The 19,931-nt window shown below is 53.1% G+C and overlaps 7 protein-coding genes across 7 annotated transcripts; 3 read left to right on the top strand and 4 right to left on the bottom strand.

Moving 5' to 3' along the window:
- Positions 1 to 483: 483 nt before the first annotated feature.
- clxA (calnexin) lies at positions 484 to 3,022 on the bottom strand. The gene is made up of 5 exons (XM_025692283.1): positions 2,629 to 3,022; positions 2,283 to 2,565; positions 2,090 to 2,220; positions 1,378 to 2,031; positions 484 to 1,317 (listed from the first exon to the last, which is right to left on the bottom strand). Exons 1-5 carry the CDS (start codon positions 2,752 to 2,754, stop codon positions 823 to 825), a joined length of 1,689 nt encoding a protein of 562 aa, XP_025556331.1. The 5' UTR covers positions 2,755 to 3,022; the 3' UTR covers positions 484 to 822.
- Positions 3,023 to 3,478: 456 nt separating this feature from the next.
- On the top strand, positions 3,479 to 4,631 carry mde1 (methylthioribulose 1-phosphate dehydratase MDE1). Its single transcript, XM_025692282.1, has 3 exons — positions 3,479 to 3,843; positions 3,910 to 4,385; positions 4,449 to 4,631. Exons 1-3 carry the CDS (start codon positions 3,709 to 3,711, stop codon positions 4,558 to 4,560), a joined length of 723 nt encoding a protein of 240 aa, XP_025556330.1. The 5' UTR covers positions 3,479 to 3,708; the 3' UTR covers positions 4,561 to 4,631.
- A 258-nt stretch (positions 4,632 to 4,889) lies between these two features.
- BO97DRAFT_439151 (sorting nexin 1) lies at positions 4,890 to 7,299 on the top strand. The gene is made up of 6 exons (XM_025697962.1): positions 4,890 to 5,072; positions 5,140 to 5,199; positions 5,265 to 5,746; positions 5,816 to 6,196; positions 6,247 to 6,849; positions 6,900 to 7,299. Exons 1-6 carry the CDS (start codon positions 5,039 to 5,041, stop codon positions 7,050 to 7,052), a joined length of 1,713 nt encoding a protein of 570 aa, XP_025556329.1. The 5' UTR covers positions 4,890 to 5,038; the 3' UTR covers positions 7,053 to 7,299.
- A 13-nt stretch (positions 7,300 to 7,312) lies between these two features.
- BO97DRAFT_401862 (mitochondrial 54S ribosomal protein bL31m) lies at positions 7,313 to 8,180 on the bottom strand. The gene has a single exon (XM_025694361.1). It carries the CDS (start codon positions 8,034 to 8,036, stop codon positions 7,536 to 7,538), a length of 501 nt encoding a protein of 166 aa, XP_025556328.1. The 5' UTR covers positions 8,037 to 8,180; the 3' UTR covers positions 7,313 to 7,535.
- Positions 8,181 to 8,319: 139 nt separating this feature from the next.
- On the top strand, positions 8,320 to 9,624 carry BO97DRAFT_466844 (flavin reductase family protein; the record flags this gene model as incomplete). The annotated part of the gene is made up of 3 exons (XM_025699593.1): positions 8,320 to 8,534; positions 8,591 to 9,144; positions 9,373 to 9,624. The coding sequence occupies exons 1-3, from the start codon at positions 8,468 to 8,470 to the stop codon at positions 9,622 to 9,624; spliced, it is 873 nt and encodes a 290-aa protein (XP_025556327.1). The 5' UTR covers positions 8,320 to 8,467.
- A 414-nt stretch (positions 9,625 to 10,038) lies between these two features.
- On the bottom strand, positions 10,039 to 13,821 carry BO97DRAFT_466843 (putative ubiquitination network signaling protein). Its single transcript, XM_025699592.1, has 2 exons — positions 11,640 to 13,821; positions 10,039 to 11,581 (listed from the first exon to the last, which is right to left on the bottom strand). The coding sequence occupies exons 1-2, from the start codon at positions 13,384 to 13,386 to the stop codon at positions 10,266 to 10,268; spliced, it is 3,063 nt and encodes a 1,020-aa protein (XP_025556326.1). The 5' UTR covers positions 13,387 to 13,821; the 3' UTR covers positions 10,039 to 10,265.
- Positions 13,822 to 18,243: 4,422 nt separating this feature from the next.
- Positions 18,244 to 19,828, bottom strand: BO97DRAFT_401857 (thioesterase family protein). The gene is made up of 4 exons (XM_025694360.1): positions 19,294 to 19,828; positions 19,194 to 19,202; positions 18,884 to 19,054; positions 18,244 to 18,806 (listed from the first exon to the last, which is right to left on the bottom strand). The coding sequence occupies exons 1-4, from the start codon at positions 19,477 to 19,479 to the stop codon at positions 18,450 to 18,452; spliced, it is 723 nt and encodes a 240-aa protein (XP_025556325.1). The 5' UTR covers positions 19,480 to 19,828; the 3' UTR covers positions 18,244 to 18,449.
- Positions 19,829 to 19,931: the final 103 nt, after the last annotated feature.

The raw sequence follows: 19,931 nt of genomic DNA, 5'->3' as shown, positions 1-19,931 counted from the left end.
TTGAAACCAAGGAAGGGGAGGTATACTTTAATAACTTAGTTGGAGTAACTTAGGCTTCCCCAGAACTGGGGTTGACTTGGCCCTCCAGGCTCCGTTCCTGACCGCCGAGGCTCACAATCGGCCGTCACTGATAGGGATGCGTTTATCGCAGGCTGTCCTCGGCGAGCACCGCCAATCATCAGTGCCCACGGAACTACCTGCCATATTGGGCGGGCTTCACTTCCGGTGCTTCGATTTATTCATCGCCGTTCGATCGATTATCCGAGTCAAGTTTTCAATGTTGCTTCGAACTCGGCAGGACATTCCGAACAGGAATTTTCTTGAGTTGATATTCCCAATCGCCTAAGGTCTTTCAGGTGTGGTTAAGATCATATCATCTCCATTCCGCGGACAACATGCAACAAGAGTCGACAGCAAACCAGTGATGATTGGAGACCCAATCTCAATTCTGGGATTTTGCGCAACACCAACCTGAACAAAACAATGGACTCAATTACCTAAGCTAGGGACAATCATCGACCATATGATTGATGTCTTTCCATCGGCTACTTTACAGGTTTCAAAAACAAATCGAGGCAGGTCCCTCAAGTGTGGCCTTCATATCGCATCACAGACAGAACAGCAGCGGCTCTCTAGCCGTGCCTCCCAACATAATCAGAATAAAAGAACAAATCATTGATTTAACGCTGCAACAGGTAGGTATAATATGGGAAATCGAAAGAAAACAAAATACTGGGTCGGAAGCTGTCCCTCCCCGCAAAATGCTCACTTTTGGGCCGCTTCATTTCTAACCACGCGCCTGATTTAGCAAGGCAGGCCCATCTACTCGGCAGAAGAGCGAGTCTGGCGCTTGGTGGCGCCGCTCTTGCCAGTGTTGGTAGCAGAGCTGACAGCCTCAGCGGCCTTCTCCTTAGCCGCACTGGCAGCCTCCTTGCCCTTCTTCACCGGAGCAGGGGCCGGGCTGCTGGCGCCGACAGCGCCCACAATCAGGAGCAGCATGGTGACAAGCACGGCAGCAATACCACCGGCCACATCGGGAACCTGCTTCACGGCGGTGATGGGGTCCTGCTTGGCCAAGCCGACGAAACGGTCAACCTTCTCACGGATGTGTGCCACAGGGTTCTCCTTGAAGCTGACGCTGGGCTCGGCAGTCTTCTCCTCCGGCTTGGGCTGGTTGGCCTCCTCCTCGGCCAACTCGATGGGGTGCTTAATATCGAAGGTCTCCTTGCGGAGCTGCTCAGCATCCTCCTCGGAGTGACCAATGTAGATGTTGTCAAAAAGGATGTCGTTCTGCATGGTCCAGATCTCGAAACCAATCTGTGTCAAGAATTAGTCAGGCTGTTCACACCAAAGAAAAGGTATTAGAGAGGAGCTTACAGCGCCCATGGGCTCAAGGTTGGAAGGAGTCTTGTCCTCGAAGTAAGCGGGGTTGGCAATCTTGCGAGGGGCCCAGGGTCCCTTGTAGGCGGGGTTGTCGACCAGAGGAGCAGTCCACTTGCCCTTGTAAGCGGGGTTCTTGATCATGGGAGCAGTCCAGGGACCGCAGCCAGAAGCTTCCTGGCACTTGGGGTTGGGGACGGTGGGAGGAACCCAGTCGCCATCCTCCTCATCATCCCAATCCTCGGGCTTCTCAGCCTCAGGGTCGGGGATAGCGGTGGGCTCGTCCTCCAGCCAATCTTCGGGCTTCTCGGCATCCTCATCGACAATCTCATAAGGAGCCTCCTCATCCCAGTCCTCGGGCTTGGTGGCCTCCGAGTCAGGGATCTTGGACTCGTCGACCCAGTCGGCGGGCTTCTTGTCCTTGGGGTCATCAATCTCCTTCTCGGGGTTGACGGGAGGGTTGAAATCCTCGAGCAAGTTACCGCTCTTGGCCTCCTCGCCGTCGATCAAGATGGAGAAGGTCTGATCAGGGCGGACAATCAGGGTGTACAAGGAGGTGACCTTGTTGGTACGGGCGGCAGGAGGCGCCTTGAGGTGCTTTTCCTCGTACTCTCCGGTCTTGGGGTTCTTGTGACGGAAGATGAAGTGCACCTGGAATCGAATTAGCTGCTGTGATATCCCTCCATCTTCTGCTAAAGGCGAGCTTTACCTTGTTGGTGGCACCGCACTTATCAGGACCGAACATGATAACGTAGGGGGAGGCGTTGGAAAACTCCTCGGACTGGAGCTTCTTGTTGTCTTGGAGAAGCTTCAGGTAGGCACCACCACAAACAAGGGAGTCTAACGGCAAATGTTTAGCGACACTTCCATATACTTGCACTTCTGCGATGAATTCGACATACTCTGCGGCTTGACTTCATACTGGACAACGAGAGTCTTGTCCTTGTTGTCAATCTTCTTGGGGAACTTGGAGGAGATAGCGTGGTGGGCAGCAACGTTCTTGACGACAAGACCCTTGTCTCCCTCGATACCCTTTAGCACAGTCGGCTCCTCAACAGCCCATTCACCGACGTAGGCCCAGTCCTCCTCAGACTTGGAGTCCTCCTTCTTGGCGTGGGAAGGAGTCCACCGGCTATCCCAGTCATCGGTGAACTGTTCCAAGAAAGGAGCTTTGAGGGTAGTAGGCTGATGGTGCGTCGTCAGCAGGATGCAAAGGGAGTCAGAAAGCACCGGGCGAGATCAACATACGGTGAAAGTCGGCTTTTCCGCAATGGAGGTGGTCTCAGGCTTCTTCTCGGTCTCCTCCGCATGGGCCATGCCCATGATGGAGGCCGAGGAGACCAGAGCGGAAGTCAAGGCAGCGTTGAAACGCATTGTGGATGAGATTTGGTGCTCTGAAGGCTAGAACACCGGGGAAGATCGAGTAGGGAAAGAAGAAAACAAACACGAGCACACCCGCGAATACACCACGATGGGCCGACTGGGTGGATGAGACAAGCTCAAGAGAAGTCGCGGTACAAAGGGCGACAAGTAAAGATGGGGGGTGGGGGACGAAGTTGGATGTAAAGACAGAAGAATGGGGGAAATGGAAGGGAAGAGGAGCAGCTGGAAGGTTGGTTATATAAGAAGCTGCATGAAGCTGGGAAGTTCCAGGTGGCCTCTTCCTCACTCTTCCGCGGCCGCTGCTTCTTTGGGGCCCGCGGGTAAGGTCCCGCCTGCCCGATGTGGTTTAGTCTGCCTGCCACAGAATTCCGCCGTTCTAGCGCGTATTCGCACGGTTTCGGTACTGTCATTGGTGTAAGGTAATCCCTTCGAAGGCACTCGCTTTGGTTGTGCAACCCTTGGCTGCGGTGCATGACCTGCTCAGGAATTTGTACTCTGGAGATGATGAGATTAATCATGACATGGGTCTCTCATCTTATTCTTCACAAAGTGTACGCCATGGCAATCTCCTACGGATATGCTTTGGGGGCTTCGCATCCCATCCGTCAGCCATAGTATACTCCTGTCCACCAATGACAAGCAGCCGATGGCGCAAGTGTTTCTCTCCCCGCTACCTTAATTGAAATTAATGGCCGATGCTTCTTCCCCTCCCCGCCCGACGTCCTATTTTTTTCGCCCTCCCCTCTTCGCTCCTGTCATACCAAAAAAGTGGTCGCCGTGTGACTCGAGATATACAAAGTGTCGCAAGGACATATAAAGTGTGAGAACTTCACAGTACTTTGAAGATAATAGACTGTTAGGCGCTGCGATCGCTTCCCCCGCTAACACCGGCCACCAAGATCTACACTGTCAATTTGCGGAGGATCAACCTCGTCAATAATCGCCATGTGCCAAGAACACGAGAATCAAAACAATGACCATCTGGTCCAATCCTCGGATCCGGAGCACCCAGCTAACCTGATTCCCGACCTCTGTCGCCGCTTCTACAACTGGGGTTGGGTTACCGGTACTGGTGGTGGGGTATGGAGCTGTCGCAATTCTCGAAGATGGCCCAAACTGTATGCTAATCTGAATCGAGCTGTATAGACTTCCATCCGTCAGGGCGAACACATCTTCATCGCACCTTCCGGTGTGCAGAAGGAGATGATGAAGTCCGAGAACATCTTCGTCCTGCAATTCCCCACGCCCAAGTACCCCCCGTCCGAGCGCAAGTACATCCGCAAGCCTCTCAACTTGAACCCCTCCGCTTGCACTCCCCTATTCCTGGCTGCTTTTGAACGTGGTGCCGGATGCTGCATTCACACTCACTCCCAGTGGGCTGTCCTGGTAACGCTTCTGGTCGAGCGCGAGAAGGGCCCCAACGCCTGCTTCGAGATTAGCAACATCGAGCAAATCAAGGGTATTCCTGCTGGCAAGGGCAAGGGCTACCTGGGCTTCTTCGATACCCTACGCATCCCGATCATCGACAACACGGCGTTTGAGGAGGATCTGACAGGTAGCCTAGAGAAGGCAATGGATGCGTATCCAGACACCTATGCCGTTCTTGTCCGTAGACACGGAATGTAAGTTACTGCCCTTCAGCGTTCTATGCCTTGTCGATCGAAGACTGACTGGGGTGCGCTCAGCTACGTCTGGGGTGATAATGTCGCCAAGGCGAAGACTCAGTGTGAGAGCTTGGACTATTTGTTCCAGCTGGCCGTGGAGATGCATAAGCTTGGTCTCCCCTGGGTCAAATAGGAGTCTCACTTATTAGTAGCATAGCTTTGATGACCGTACGGAGTATATATGAGATGAATGCATGAGCCAACCTAGAAAAGAATTCCCCCGCCAACTTTCGCAAAATGACGAAAGTGTACACACAGCACAGCATATTGCATTGTGCGAAGAGAACTCGATAATTTGTACATGCAGTCAGCCCAGTCTATGGAATGTATGGGTTAAGAAGAGCTTGTATGGGGGAGGCTTGGCGGAGGACGCCTAAACCGTTCGGAGTTAACGCGGGACCTTCAGGCTCGTCAAGGCGGCCCGCCCAGTCAACTGAATTACTCCCGTCATCGCCAATCACTCCTCCATCCCGCGATCCCTCCTTCACCTCCTCCTCGTTCATCTTGGTCCCTTCGTACCTCGCCTGCTCGCAAATTAGACGCTGCTTTATCAATTCCTCGCTCGGCCTTTACAGCTCCCTCTCACCTTCGTTTTTATTCAATCCCATTCCATGGATCTTGACGCAGGGGACTCCCCGTGGGGCGGTAAGCCAGACATCAGGCAGTAGCGGATACAATCGCACTCGTGTCTCCTCTAACGCACGGCATGCAGACGTCCCATCTCAGTCGCCCCCCACTCATACTGCTCCTAAAACCGACGCTGAAGAACCAAGTACGTCTCCATTACTGAACAAGTCTCGCCTATTTTCCGCACGATCTAACCAGATATCTTCCCAGCTCCCGATCAACCGACACAGCCAGCTAGCTCCAACGCTCCCCGCTCCCCCGTCCGAAGAGGTCCCAGAGGTACCCGCCGGATTAATGCGCAGGCGACCAAGTTAGAAGCCGTCGATGATTCCTTCGATCCCTTGGGTCCGCTAGGAGACAAGGCCGCTGAGAGCAGCCCCCACGAACAGGCTCCGACTCCTCCGCAGAAGGAAGCATTCGCCACGCGCAATGCACGTCCTACTTCATCAGCATCGCAGGCCTCCAGTAGCGCGGCTCTGGGAGAGTCGGTCAACCTGGAAGAAGATGGTGCGGGACTCCGGGGTCCTCCACCGGTTCAGCCCCCTATCGACGCGGAGGGGTCGAAGCGACAGTCCGAACCCAGCATCAGTGTTGAGAAGGCCGCGAATCCGACCTTTGACATCACCGTGGGCGACCCACACAAGGTAGGAGATCTCACGAGCAGTCATATTGTGTATCAAGTTAGGACGAAGGTATGGATGTCTCCTATCGAGCTATGAACTAGCTACTTTGGCCAGAAGGACACTAACGATAAATCCAAGACGACCTCGAAAGCCTACCGCCAACCGGAGTTTACGGTTAGCCGGCGATACCGCGACTTTCTGTGGCTCTACAACTCGATGCACAACAACAACCCCGGCGTTGTTGTACCTCCACCTCCGGAGAAACAAGCTGTAGGCCGGTTCGATACGAATTTCGTCGAGTCTCGGAGAGCAGCCCTAGAGCGAATGTTGAACAAGATTGCGGCGCATCCTATCCTTCAGCATGACGGTGACCTTAAGATCTTCCTCGAGAGCGACACGTTCAACCTTGATGTGAAGAACAAGGAGAACCGGGAGCCAGATCTGGGACAGAGCAAGGGCATGTTTAGTTCCTTCGGAATCAATGTTGGTGGGGGTGGGAAATTCGTTGAGCATGACGATGTAAGCGACACCCTGAAACATGACTGAAACCATGACTGACGGAGGTGCAGTGGTTCCATGACCGCAAAATTTACCTAGATGCCCTGGAGAACCAGCTGAAGGCCTTGCTGAAGTCTGTCGACATTGTGGTGGCTCAACGGAAGGGCTTGGCCGAAGCAGCTGGAGATTTCTCTGCTTCACTTCATGCCTTGGCTGCTGTCGAGCTCTCTCCAGCCCTCTCGGCTCCCTTGGAGGGTCTTTCCGACCTTCAGCTGCGTATCCGGGAATTATACGAGCGTCAGGCTCAACAAGATGTTCTCACTCTGGGTATCACCATCGATGAATATTTGCGGTTGATTGGTAGTGTCAAGACAGCATTCACCCAACGACAGAAGGCCTTCCACAGCTGGCATGCGGCCGAGGCCGAATTGCAGAAACGCAAGCACACCCAAGAGAAACTGCTCCGGCAAGGCAAAACTCAACAGGATCGTCTGACTCAGGTCAATGCCGATGTGGCGGATGCCGAACGGAAGTCTCACCAGGCAAGGTTGTTGTTCGAGGATATGGGCCGCTTGATGCGGAATGAACTTCAGCGCTTTGAGAAGGAGAAGGTTGAGGATTTCAAGTCTGGCGTCGAGACATTTCTGGAGAGCGCTGTCGAAGCTCAGAAGGAGGTATATGTTCCAGCCTGAGTCTATAATATACCATAAGCTGACTGATGCAGTTGATCGAACTCTGGGAAACCTTTTTGTTTCAACTCGATGCGGGTGAAGATGGCAATCTGCTATACGGAGCTCCCGGGGCGGGAGCTGCTCCGGCCGAGTCAACAGAAGGAGTTCCGGAGACAGTCCCGGCCCCGGAATCTGAAGAGGCGTAAAGTGATATCCCATTCCCCGTTGCTTCTGTATAAAACAATCCGCCACGACTTGTTGATGCTCGCATCCGTCATTGTCGTCAATTTCTCCTCGTGTCTCGATTAGTATCCTTTGGTGCGGCGCACAGTTGTTCCCGTTCGGCGAGTTTTTTGACAAGTACGCAATTGAGATAACTGTTCGGCAGCGCGTCTCAGCCTTACATTGCCCAACACATGTAGCCTAATCCGCTTCCCAAATCTGAGATTGAACAATAAAAAAAAGAAGAAACTCCATTCAAATGGGTGCGTGGTATGGTGATGTGTATACTGTACATAAAATAATCCGGAAGACATATAATCCAACAACAACCCAGAAATCCCGATCTCTGTGTTGATCACATAGTACAAAGACGACCGAGCCAAAAACATAAAACCAGAGCAGGGACAAAACTCAGGCGCTCTTTCTCTCCTTCATCTCACTTTCCCTGGAACCCGTTGAGAAACAAATCACCACTTGTTCTTCTTCTCCGGAGGAGGCGCTTCCTGCTGCCCAAAGGCACTGATCAGATCCAGCAGGTTATCATCCTCCTCCTCAGCCTCAGCCTCTGCGGCCTTCGCATCGGCCTCCTTCTGCTCGGCGGCCTTCTTCGCCTCGGGATCCACGAATTTCATGTTGTTGGCGTCGAAGCCGCGACCGAAACGGGCACGGAAAGCCGCCATGCGACCGGCCTCATCCTTCTCGATGCTGGCCAGCTTGCTGGACGAGGGGTTCCACATGAGCGAGTTGCGGGTGTCGCGGGTGGAGCGGTAGATGGGGGCCGGGGAGGACGTCCGGTGCGTGAAGGTGCTGCCGTCGGACATGGCGATCAGCTGCGTGAACTGGTAGGGCCGCTTAGGACGGCGCAGGAGGGTGGCATGGCGGCATTGCGAGCAGATGAAGGTCGTCGAGGGTTGAATCCGGGCCGTCGTGGCAGTGGTGCTGCGGCGGAGGGGAAGAGCGAAGGACATTTTCGGTATCGAGGCTTTCCGACCAGATTTATTCGGGGAAAGGATTGTCTGATCCCGCGGAAGCTGGTCTGGTGTTTTTCTTCCAGCTGAAGGAGAATTGACTGGACGGGACTGGGTTGTTTGATGGCGATGCGATCCGATGCGGTCTCAATTGCTTTTCTTCTTTTTCCCGAGACTGGGGAAATTTGGTTGGCGGGATTAGGTAAGCGGTCTACACGCCCGCCCGCCTTTTTTCTCTATCGGCTTCGGAGAACGAAACGGAGGTCATTCGACTATGTCTATGTGAAAACTGGGTACATTGACGATGATATCGGAGGAGATCTTGGAGACACGCATTCATTGAGCCTTCTCGTTGCAATCGGCGGGCATAAATCTCATCTCCTTACCTCCTCCAACACCATTGGGGCATCTCCCTTCGATCTATACCGAAGATGCCTCCATACTCTCGACACATGCTCGTCGCAGGTCGAAGTGCAGCAAGCTCAAGCTTGCTCAGAGGTACACCATCAAATCCCCGAGGGCAATATCACTCTGACTGACCTCTTCATGCTCAGTCCTCTCTCCGGCAATCTCACCATGCCTAACCTCCGCGCCTCCCACCATCACCGCCCTCACCACCGGCACCACTACCATCCTCAACTCCTCAATCCACCATAATAACCCAACGACAACCACTAGAAAACGAACCCTCACCACCTCACCACCAAACCAACAAAGCCAACCACACGCCAGACACCCCTCAAATCCCACCACCTCAACACCCACAGCACCAGAAGACCTATCCACCCAAATCCGCCTCCTAATGCGCCAAGTTCCCTACCCAGTCGCCATCATCACTTCGACAGACCCGCACGCCCACGCCCATACCTCCCAAACCAGCACCACTTCCGAAATCTCCTCTTCCTTCCGCGGCATGACCGTCTCCTCCTTCAACACCGTAACCCTACACCCAAACCCCATAATCTCCTTCAACGTCCGACGACCCTCGGAAACGCTCTCCGCCCTCCAATCCTCCGGCCGCTTCCTCGTGCACCTCCTCGCCCCGAACCCGCGCACCGCAGCCCTAGCCCGGGATTTCTCCCGCGGGAATCGGCAGCGTCATGGGCGTGTTAGACCTGCTGCTGCTGCTGCTGTAGCACACGAAGTAAACGTAAACGCAACGGGGCGAGGACAACAAGACGTGGCCAACGACAGCGGGAACGCACATGAATATGAATACGAATTCACATCCCTCCCTCCTTCTCCCATTGTCGCCAACGGCGAGAGCGACGCCGCAGGCAAGACACCTACGAAAACAGATGAACTCCCACTACCGCTACTCCGCCGACGACGACAGCGGCCGCATAACCCATCCGCAGACCGCGACGCCACGGATGAAGCTGCGGCGGAGGAGGATTTCCCGTTCGTGTTCGAGTGCCGCGTGCTTCCGCAGTCGGTGCAGGTGCAGGATCACACTATTGTTGTTGGGACGGTGGTGCGGGCGATTGCTGCGCAGGGACATGCGCTGCCGCTGCAACAACAAGAAGCCAAGGGGTTGTGTTTGACGTATGCGGATACGCGGTTTTGGGAGATGGGGCGGGAGATTTGAGGTTTTGCGGTGATCTCCCTGGATGATTCATTGAAGTCGAAGAAAAAGATTCATTGTATATTATGCTTGTTATACGAGAGGAGACGGGGATTGGGGAGGGGGTGGTGGGATTGGATTGTAGGTATACCCATTTTGATTAGATGGTGGATTGCTCTATCTATAGATAGAGGGTTATTTTGGATATATCCATAGAAAGAATAGAGACATGTATGATCGTTGGCTCGAGTGTACATTGTTCTAGACTACTTTACATGGAAGTGGTTACTGTATTGCTCCGCTAACATCATGCTAGTACAGGTACAGTAGTAAGCTCTGCATTTGTACTTCTCTAGTCTGATCTACTATAAACCCGTTCGTCTATAACGAGGTCTCTTTGTTTCGCAAGGTAGGAAGGAAGTTGAGACTCTACTTAATGACACGGTTTTATTTGTTCATAGGTCGGTGATAAGAACCAGATCAACAAGCCACCACAGCTCCAGGCTCAACTAACCCGTCGGTCCACTGAAACCGAAGACATGCGATCGCCACTCAACCTGGAGCATCACGTCTGAAGATCAACAAACATGGAAACAGGAACTCCGCGCTAGCCAAGTCCGGAGGGCAAGATCCAGAGCAGGAAACTCCGGCCTTAAACTCAGGACCTAATTGCCCTTGCCAGTCGAGCTGGGACTACCACTGCCGCTGCCGCTGCTGCCACTGCCACCGCTTCCGCTGCCGCTGCCCCGACTACCAGCCCGCTGGAACGGACTAGAGATGGACCTGATACCCGCACTTTGAGCGTTTCCGTCTGAGCCAGAATTGCTCCGCTTGTCGGCGACCGAATCGGACAGGTCGAACTGATAAGGAGGTCGACGAGTGTGGTTGTCCAAGAAGTCAGACCCATACAGGCTGCTTCGTGCGGATCGGTTGGAGAATGAGCGGTCCCGCGAGGTAAAGTCCGCATCGAAGTAGGTACCGCTATGGCCGAGTGGAGATGTCGGGAAGTGCGCAAGGTAGGACGGAGCTTGAATCGGGCTAGTCGGATGAGACGACGAATCACCCACAGGGGACGATGTCTGTTGGAGTGGGCTAGACTTTAACGGTGGGAAGCTGAGTCCCAGGATCGATCGGGTGCTGGGAGCAGCCGTTAAAGCGGCCAGAGACAGACTGGGTGCTTCAGTGAGAGAGTTCGTGCCCGGCAGGTTTCCCTCCGGAGTAGGTGGAGCAGGATCCAATAGCATCTGCTGCTGTTGCTGCTGTTGGATGGCTTGTTCAATAGCAGCAGCTTGCTGCCACAATTGATTGGTGCGCAATTGATACTCCTGCACAGACTGACCGATGCTGGAAAATTGCTCGTTAAAGCTGACCTCCAACTTCGCCTGATCCTGTTCCCTCGCAAATTGTTCAGCGGCACGACGTTCCCTCTCATTGAGACCCTGTGCATTGGCAGAAACGATGCGCTCGTACTGTTCATTGACGCGAGTACGGCGGCCTTGGAGACGTTCTTTCCGTTGAACAGCGGAATTCAGCTCGGTCTCAAGAGATGACTCCTCACGATGAATCGCGGCTCGCGCAGCAACGAGTTCCTCCTTGGCCAAGTTGAGCTGTTCCAACTCTTTGTCAAATTTGGCCTTCTGGCTTGTCCATTCCTCGAGCTCCTCCTCCGGAACGTTCTCCAAGCTGTCCAGCTGGCTTTCAAGTGCTGCGGTGGCCTCTTCGGTTTGCTTGATATTCCGTTCGAGCTGTAGCGAGCGTTGTTTCTGCCGGTTCTCATCCGTACCGCTTTGAAGCCGATGATTATAGTTGTCCAACTCTTTCCTGATCTTCGAGATTGCGAGCTTGTGGTCGTTTTTGGCCTTTCTCAGTCGAGAGCGCTTCTCATTCAACTTGACTTCGGCGTTGACGATCGAGTTCTTAAGTGTGGTGGTCGGGGAAGACGGGCGATAGGTTGGCTGCGGAGGAGCTGAGACCGAAGATACTGAAGGTTGCATTAGTACGATATGACTTTGTGACAAAGGGATATTGCTTCGTATTACCTTGTTCTGTGTCATCAGCGGTAGGAGTCTTGACGCTCATGACACAAATCTCCTCGTCCGTATCGCTCCGCATGAAAGAACAGGTGTAGGCACAGTTCGGGGCGAGACCGGAGATTTCGCCCCGCCAGTGCACCGCGTTCGACCCCTTAGACGATTCCTGCACCTTGTTGATCACTGCAGTCGCCCACAGTGCGCCATTGACACAGACGTAGAATGGTTCCGTTTCTTCACTTCCAAGACGTCCCGCTTCACAAGCTCCCGAAACCGAAGAATCATCGGGCGAAGCAAGATCGCCCGCTGCGAACTTGATGGTGGAGCTATCGATCTCGGTTATCCAAACAAGACCGTCATCCAGAGACACTCCCTGTAAATCCTCTTCCGTCATCGCGAGACCTCTGCCAGTTTTCGATAAAGCCCTTGAATGCTCATATTCCCTCATGACCGTCACTTTCGTGCTTGCGAGTGCGGCCCAGAAAGGCTGCCGGTTCCGGACCTGATTTGCCTGCCTCCTGCGTTTCTTTGCTGATATCAGTCTATCCCGACCATCCTTGTGAGTGGCTGGCGTGACAATCTGACCGTCGGCACCAATGTACGACGAGACACTGGCCCCAGACTCGAATGCAGAATCGATTTGGGTTTGCGATCCGGCGGACGCTTCGGTGTCCACGCGTTTGCCGTTCCGGGGGGGGACTGGAGACCGGTTCTTGGCCATCGACCGTCTCGCCATAGCAGTACCCGCTTGCGCCAGAATATGCACCGCAAGTAGACTCCGAATCCAGCTCGGAGAACTTTGCGGTTCAGTGCGCCGGAATTCGGTGGGCATGAGATAAGAATATTGCGAGAGAAGATCGGGACTGACAAATTTTGCCGAGAGCAGATGACCGATGACGAAATCCTGTATACCTTTGCTGCGGAGAAGATGTAATACGAGAACGATGCCAACACAGAGCGCATTGACCCCTCCGTTTTTCCCGGAGCCTCCTCCGCCAAGGGTGATGGCGACTTGCACGTGAGCTAAATCCAGAGCGAAATTCTGCGCCCAGGTCCACATGAAGAGACCCCAAAACAGCAGACAAAACCCATCCATCGCAATCATCGTACCCAGCGACGGCGTTCCGGCAGGTCCCTGGAAGATGTCAAAGTTGGATGTCAGGGAGCCGGAGGACGCGCCGCCCGGAGGCATGAAAGTTAGGGAGGCGAACAAGAATTGAACCAGAGTGAGAACCATAGGCGGAAGTTGAAGAAGAAAGATCAGAATTGCGATCGTGTCGTACATCGGACAGGACTTGAGGATCGTGGACGCCAGTTGCAGGGGATTGATCGACGCACTGGAGGCCGACCTCTTCGTACCGGTCACCGACTTGTCCGTCCGACGCGACGCCTGGGCTGCGAGTCCGCCATTCGGCGGCGCGGCACCATTCGTCTGACCATATGACATATCCGCGTTGCCTTTTGCGTATCCATTCAGTTGACCGCGTCCGTTGCCCTCCGCCTTCGAAGAATCGACGTTTCCGTTGGCCTTGCTTGTCGTTGCGGCCGTGGAGGTCAAGACCGAGTCACTGGACGAGCGGGACGGTTGCCAGTCGACCTGCGTGGAAGGACCGGAAGTCGGATTCGAGGCGCTGGTCGAGGTCCCATTCAAATTTCCATTCGACTTTTGCTTGTTCACTTTCTTTCCGGGACCGACAAGACCATTCTCCTGCCGATTGCTATGACTCTTCCTAGCCGTAGCCGATGAACGTGGCATGGACAAGGGAGCCTAAGTACCTAGGTCCGAGTCAGCTTGGCAAGTGGGAGCCAAGGACTTGGACCAGGCGAGAATTGACGACGAAGACAGCGTTGGAAAAGGGTACGGAAAGGGGAGGGTGGGTTCGGAAAAAGGAAAGAAGACCGGGAAAATGGTGAATAGCGACGATGTTATTTTTTAATGGAGAGATAGAGAAAGGGAGAGAAGAGGTTCAATACAGGGAAGCGTGCGGGAGGGAAAAAAAGGAATGACAGACAGGGAAAGGATAAGAGAGGAAATGGACGGGATGGGGATGGAACCAGAACTAAGATGAGAAAGGAAAGGAAAGAAGAAATGGGATTGGATCGAAATTGGGTAGAGGGGGGGGGGTGAGAAGTGGGTTTGTTAGGAAGAACGAGTAGAGAGAGAGAGAGAGAGAGAGAGACAGAGAGAAAGGTGGCGGGGGGAGAAGATGGTAGTGCTGGAGGGGAAAAGAAGTGGAAGAAGGTAAGAGAAGAGAAGAAGAAGAAGAGGGAGTGAGAGTGAGAGTGAGAGACAGAGTGAAGGGAAAAATGAACGTTTGGTGAGGTTTGGCAAATAGTAGAGACTTTTGGGTTTCTGGATAGACGAGGCGGGAAAAAGACCAGACAAAAGCTTGGAACGGATCGTCAGAGGCCCGAATGAAAAAAAAGAAGGGTCATCTCAGGCAGAAACATCTTAATGCCTCAGGTATTGATATCCTTCAGCTTGTATTGAGACCCGTACGGAACCATACATTACAGTACCAGTGACATGTTTGCAGCGCCGGATTCCGGTGGGAATGAATGGGCTGATGCAGCAAAGAAGCATTCAACTTGTCTGAATTTTGAGTCTGTGTATGTTCAAGCTTGAGGCCAGCCACAACCATTACTCACCTACCTTAAAACATCCATCTGTGTGGCTGATTCTTCTTCAGCGTTACTCCGTACCTCGTCTGATTTTAGCTTGGAGAAGGATCCATACATGCTGACTGACACATTACCCAGATAATCAGGAGTAATCGGGGATCTTACGGCTCTATGCAGGAGCGATTTGACACCTGGCTCTTCAGCCACAATTTCGCCCCCAAAATACCCACGACTACTGTACCACTTCAAAAACATCATGGTATTCAAGGCTGAGACTAGACCTGCTTCTATCCGAAACAGGCTTTGTCGGTTCCTCGGTTTCTAGGACAAACAGCAAGCGCTCGACTTCGATCTTCAACGGGCCGCTCACCCGCCTACTACATCCTAGCTACAAGCTGCCTCCTTTCATCGATACGACAACACTCAAGTACAACCGCATGATGGCATCACTTCCACCGCGCTAGTGTTCAGTGACGGTACTGGGTGACTCTGATATGATGCTGGCAGAATATCAATCAACCCCCCGTTTTCTCCCAGTCGGGCTGGTCGGTTACGATCGCCGAAATCTTGACTCCCAGCCTCTGTGAGACTGTCCAGAGTACGGGACAGACTCGTGAGCCTACGTGTTCACCCCCGGCCAGGCTACAATCAAGCTGTCTTGATAGGCCTACGAATGATACTGTTGCTGAAGTCTTTACTGTTACCCCTCCTTCACGCGCATTGGCCATCTGCCTCCATCCTATGCTCTTGGTTCTGACATTACCGGGGGATGCGCTTTGCCCAGCGTTAGGGCACAACTAGGCTGGGCGATCTGGCGATCCTATCCCACGTAGGTCACTTGGGGGGTTTTCTCCTCTGTGTTCCCTGGGGAGAATGACAAGAAGATAAACGCCCAGAGTGAGCAGACTTGAGGGATATGCACTTGAAATCTCCCCCCTCGCATCCCTTGGTCATTCCGTCAATCTGCAGTCGACAAACGCCAGGGAACAAACGGACAGCGGAGGATACGGAATCGCTGCTTAGACACACGACTTATGTGTTTCAGGTCTAGATAAGCGTCTTTTGAGTTTCGGTGCTGGTCTTATCGGACCACAGTAGGTGACAAGTCAGTTGACACTCGCTTGATCGCGCAACCGGTGCATCAGCATTGGCAATGACAAACTACTCTGCGAGTCCGTTCTGAAACAGAGAGGAAACTGATGTGTACATTGAACAAGAGGAATGTTCTGAAAATGTTCCTTGCGGCCAATTAATTGTATAAGTCCTATGGAGCCTAAAGTTGGCCTTGCAAGACTAGCTGTAGAGAGAGCTCAATACGGCGGGGGGGGGGGGGGGGTCAGCGAAACCGGTATGATACCTGCAGATACAGTATTTCGTTATCAACGGTCGCCTTCCAGATAACATCATCATCTTCCTCATCATGGATCTCCTCTGCATCTGCCTAGGGCCGTCGGCACGAAAGGCGATATCGCTGTCCAATCTGCACCGGTCGATGGCCCGGCAAGCACATGCTCTTTCTCAGGGTAAATGGGTTGGTTTTGTTTGTGGGCAGGGACAATGCAATCCCTGCGGAGGGGATCGACCGGCCATGGACCCCGAACGGGACAATCGCGTCCACCGAGGTCATTGACTTGGGCCTTGGCCCAGCAGCCGATTGCAACCCCGCAAGTCTTGTCAGATGATGGTTAGGCTTGGTTATCCTTGGCTATCATGCCGGATGCCTGTCGGTCTTGCTAGAGAACATTCCAATACTGCTGAAGTGAGCCAGAACAAACGGTAATATGGGCAGCATGTGGGCCGATCTAAGGGTTCACCTTCCCCAGATGCGCATGTCCACTGGTACAGTAGTACCGCAACGCAGGACTCACGTTATGCTTCCCCCCGCCCTCTCCCCCAAGCAAGGATCAAAAGAGTGTTATGACCCAGGTCTCGAAAGGGTAAAGTTCAGTGCTGGAATTAATATACTAATATAAGGTCCCTTCCGGGCCATGGAGTCGATAAAACGGGGGCCCGAGCGTGAAGAAGCCAATCTGGCGATCCGAAAGCTACGGTCTTCATTGGTCGTTCTGGCCGTCTTCACAGTTTGGAGGCAGACTGCGCAACTTGAATATCACAAACGGGCGTCTCGGTCTGATAAGATAGATTTCCGCCGGTCATGCTTGATTATGTACGGCTCGACATGTTGATTACCGCTGCCTGCGGGGGGGAAGTACTGTACCCCAGACTCAGATTCCAACCTACTGTACGTATGATATGGGCCATCATCCTGCAATTGAAATCGGTGCATGTTGAAACCTCCCACATGCAAGGGGGGCAGTCGAGCCCTCAGTCTGGCCATTCTGTACCACGCTCTAGATATTTGATCTCTGTTTGAATTCGGCTAGATACCTAGGTGGAAGCAGGTCTTCGTGGCGCGGATTTTCTTGGTAGATATTCAAGCTTCCTGCCACTGTCACTGACAAGTACCCATCAAACGCTTTCGATTGTCTTCAATGTTACACCACTTTGAGCCCAACTTCTGAACAAGCGAACCACTTTTTACATACACCTGCATGACAAGAACCCTAGCAACAATCGAGGTTTTACGATTGCCACGGTAGCCGAAGCATTGAGGCACAGTAACTTACTCAACGGCAAATCCGCTCCGAGCATCCGGGTCAATCCTCGTGGCTAGTTAACCAAGGATTGTGGCTCATCTGAGTCTAAGTAGGAATCTCATCCAAATGTCGCTGATGTTGCAGATAATGCCAGACAGGAAGGTCGTTCGATTTCGGACGGGAACGGCAGGTATACTTCAATAGCAACTGATTGATACGGTGTCCGGTTTATTCAAACCTCGGTCCGCCGATCTATTTTAGGGGAGGGATTTGGAGCCAACAGCAGCGAGAACTTGCGCGTCTAAGGCTGGCTAGCTCATGCGGTGGAGACTTTCATCGTCCTGTGGCGCCGGCCGGACCCAAGAAAATTATTCGGCCCTTTCGCCCAAGCCGCTAACCCGCCACTTTTTACTCGTACTTGAACGGGCGATCATCTACTAGATAGTCTACATCCAGACGGCGAATCCCTGGCTGGGCTGGTAAAATCACACTATTTACAATCGGGCGCAACCCCTCTCCTCGTCAACAAGAACCCCTCTTTCGCACTTCATCAATCTCTCAAAACAGAGACAGGGAGAAAGAATCCTCGACTGTGTCACCTCAAACCCGACCAGGCTATCCCACTCATTCCATGCGACCGATTGGACCGCCGAAGAGATTTCCAAGATATATGCACCCATTCGTCAAGTGTCAATCAAACATGCTGGTCTGCCCACGGTAGACAACCGACAAATTCTGCTGTCTCTCGGACAAAAATTCTTCAGCGATGCAGGACCCAATCATAAATATTCCAGACCATTTTCGGAGGAGTAGAGGTGGATCCTCCTCTTTGTTCTAGATGGATGGAGTTTCCAATGTCGTCGGCTTTCTTCCGAGGGACCCTCACCAAACATAGACACAAAGTACCACAATTGGGAGCCACCCTATCGAGTGGGAATGCTACCTGAGAACTCAGCTGGTCTATAACGCGGATGCGAATCGCTCGGACTTCGATCTGCGCTTGTAATGCATGTCTTTGGTATAGCTGGGATGAGTGGCCTGATGTTCGATGCTAGTGTGGAAACCACGTACTGTGTCTACTTCCTGCTTGACTAAGGCGCCAGTGTGCTTACCAGTAGACACTATGCATAACGCGGACGTGGCATTTCCGGCTGCAAGTAGTGAAAGTGACGAGGAACCGTTGGATGTATGATTCTATACGAGTACGAGCAGTCCAGAAGAAAGAAGTCTTGACAGTCGAAACTTGAGACACACCAGAGACAAGCTTCTGGTCGGCTATGGCAGAGCACCGCCACGTTGGCTGGGACCTATCAGTTGCAATACTGGCAAGACATCATGTACAGGAACTTCACTAAGCGGGCTTATTCGTGAGAGAGCGTATCACACTAGTATGTACAGCCTTGATGTCAGAAACCGGTGTTGACATGTGACCGCGCAGTGTATTTCTCGCTCGCCGATAACTTTATACAAGCTCCTCAAACTAGCAACTCTAAAAATACGGCATGTATATGTATACTCGCTCCCTTCCCACGGAATTCACTCGATCGCATGGTCTGACCCCGCAGAGCTACATCCCACTCCTCGATGGAAACATCAGCCCTCATTGTTTGGAAGACCCGGTATCCTCAACCGCATCCTCGCGGTCCCAGCTCTCGACCTCTAGCGTCCGAACCCTGGCTTCAATGTCCAGAATGCGCTGTCGCCAATGCTCCTTGGTCTGCTCTTGAAGCTCCCAGGTCTTCTTGAACTGCTCGTACAAAAATGGCGGGAGCGCGGTCTTCTTCCCCTGCTTGTAGTCATACATGACCAGGTCCTCATGGACGCGAGCGGCGGGCCGGAAGCGCGCTTCCGAGAGGATGATGGCCTGCAGGTTGAATGCGTACGGCGATGCATCGGGCGCCGCAGGGTCATGGACCAGTTTGTGATAGACTGTGACCTGGTCGGGGTAGGTCATTGGCTGCGCGAAGCACCCGGAAAGTGTCAGTGTGGAGAGTTGCTATGGCTTGCGAGGAGGGCAGGAGGGTCTGGTCATACGAATTTATAGTCAATCTTGATGCTCCGCATGATCAGTCCGATTCCTTTGGAGCTGATAAGGTTCATCCATTCCTTCTTATGGGCCGGGTCGATGTGCATTGCCATGTTCCGCGTGAAATATACACGGGCGGTTTCGGCGTACCGGGCGTAGGTGACGTTGTTGACATGTCCTAGCGTTGACCGTTAGAGTGTGTGATGATGAGCATGGATGTTTAACAAGGGATGTATGTGTGGTGCGTACCCTATAGTTATGGTTAGAAGACCGAAATAGAACATAGAACCAAGCCAGTGGGAAGGGAGGCAGGCTTACCATGCTATCCTGTTGCGCGGGGATGACATCTCGATATTAGCGCAACTGCATCATGCTAGACCGGGTTGGGACTCGCCCAGGAGATTATTGTGCATCATACCATCTCTCCCCATGCAACAGCCTGCTTGAACAATCCCCGCCTCGTTGCATCGGTCAGATATCCCTCGCTGCCTGCGATGAGCTCCCGCCAATCCCGCGCAATCTGTCGCAGCAGGTCTCCGGCCTCTTGGGTCTGGGGCGGTTTGAGGCCAAACATCATGCAGCGACCGAGTCTGCGCTTGGTCATGGTAAGCCATCGGGGATCAATGCCGTGTGGTTTCTTTGCGGTAGGCACTGTTGCCGACGGGGAATTCGCGGCCGACGATGGGGCATTCTGCAGAGAAGGAGAGGTTGAGAGAAGACGGGTAGTCAGTAATAAGGGTCGAGAGGAGGAAAAGAGGCATTGCCTTCTCAATGCCTGTAGCTGGATCATGGTAGTGCTCGGATTTGTTGTCAGTCTGTATAGAAGATGGAGCTGTTGCTGGATGGTCTTGAAGCGCAAGCTGGTCGGTCAGTTGTCCGGGGACTGCTCGGCTAACCCCACTCACTCACTCCGTCCCCGCGGCGTTGAAGGACCGAAGCTGGCTATTTGTAGGTGACAGCGACGGAGGCATGCTTAGCAACGTCAATTGTGCTGTACAATACCTACTGTCAGTGGGAAATATGACTCTATTGTATTCAAGAGACCTCATCTTATTG

This window comes from Aspergillus homomorphus, assembly GCF_003184865.1.
Source record: "Aspergillus homomorphus CBS 101889 unplaced genomic scaffold BO97scaffold_1, whole genome shotgun sequence".
In the NCBI taxonomy this organism is placed as follows: domain Eukaryota; kingdom Fungi; phylum Ascomycota; class Eurotiomycetes; order Eurotiales; family Aspergillaceae; genus Aspergillus; species Aspergillus homomorphus.
Note: the sequence above shows the minus strand (reverse complement) of the source record. Positions and strands in the feature narration are given on the sequence as shown.

Excerpts from the sequence above, each read along its gene's own strand:
- mde1 (XM_025692282.1), top strand. The coding sequence starts at position 3,709 with ATGTGCCAAGAACACGAGAATCAAAACAATGACCATCTGGTCCAATCC. Across the intron at positions 3,844-3,909 it reads TTACCGGTACTGGTGGTGGG|ACTTCCATCCGTCAGGGCGA; the intron begins GTATGGAGCTGT and ends CGAGCTGTATAG. Across the intron at positions 4,386-4,448 it reads CTTGTCCGTAGACACGGAAT|CTACGTCTGGGGTGATAATG; the intron begins GTAAGTTACTGC and ends GGGTGCGCTCAG.
- BO97DRAFT_466843 (XM_025699592.1), bottom strand. The coding sequence starts at position 13,386 with ATGCCACGTTCATCGGCTACGGCTAGGAAGAGTCATAGCAATCGGCAG. Across the intron at positions 11,582-11,639 it reads CGCTGATGACACAGAACAAG|TATCTTCGGTCTCAGCTCCT; the intron begins GTAATACGAAGC and ends TGCAACCTTCAG.
- BO97DRAFT_439151 (XM_025697962.1), top strand. The coding sequence starts at position 5,039 with ATGGATCTTGACGCAGGGGACTCCCCGTGGGGCG. Across the intron at positions 5,073-5,139 it reads AGGGGACTCCCCGTGGGGCG|ACGTCCCATCTCAGTCGCCC; the intron begins GTAAGCCAGACA and ends CACGGCATGCAG. Across the intron at positions 5,200-5,264 it reads AACCGACGCTGAAGAACCAA|CTCCCGATCAACCGACACAG; the intron begins GTACGTCTCCAT and ends ATATCTTCCCAG.
- BO97DRAFT_401862 (XM_025694361.1), bottom strand. The coding sequence starts at position 8,036 with ATGTCCTTCGCTCTTCCCCTCCGCCGCAGCACCACTGCCACGACGGCC.
- clxA (XM_025692283.1), bottom strand. The coding sequence starts at position 2,754 with ATGCGTTTCAACGCTGCCTTGACTTCCGCTCTGGTCTCCTCGGCCTCC. Across the intron at positions 2,221-2,282 it reads GTATGAAGTCAAGCCGCAGA|ACTCCCTTGTTTGTGGTGGT; the intron begins GTATGTCGAATT and ends ATTTGCCGTTAG. Across the intron at positions 1,318-1,377 it reads ACCTTGAGCCCATGGGCGCT|ATTGGTTTCGAGATCTGGAC; the intron begins GTAAGCTCCTCT and ends TTCTTGACACAG.
- BO97DRAFT_401857 (XM_025694360.1), bottom strand. The coding sequence starts at position 19,479 with ATGACCAAGCGCAGACTCGGTCGCTGCATGATGTTTGGCCTCAAACCG. Across the intron at positions 18,807-18,883 it reads TCAAGATTGACTATAAATTC|CCAATGACCTACCCCGACCA; the intron begins GTATGACCAGAC and ends TGCTTCGCGCAG.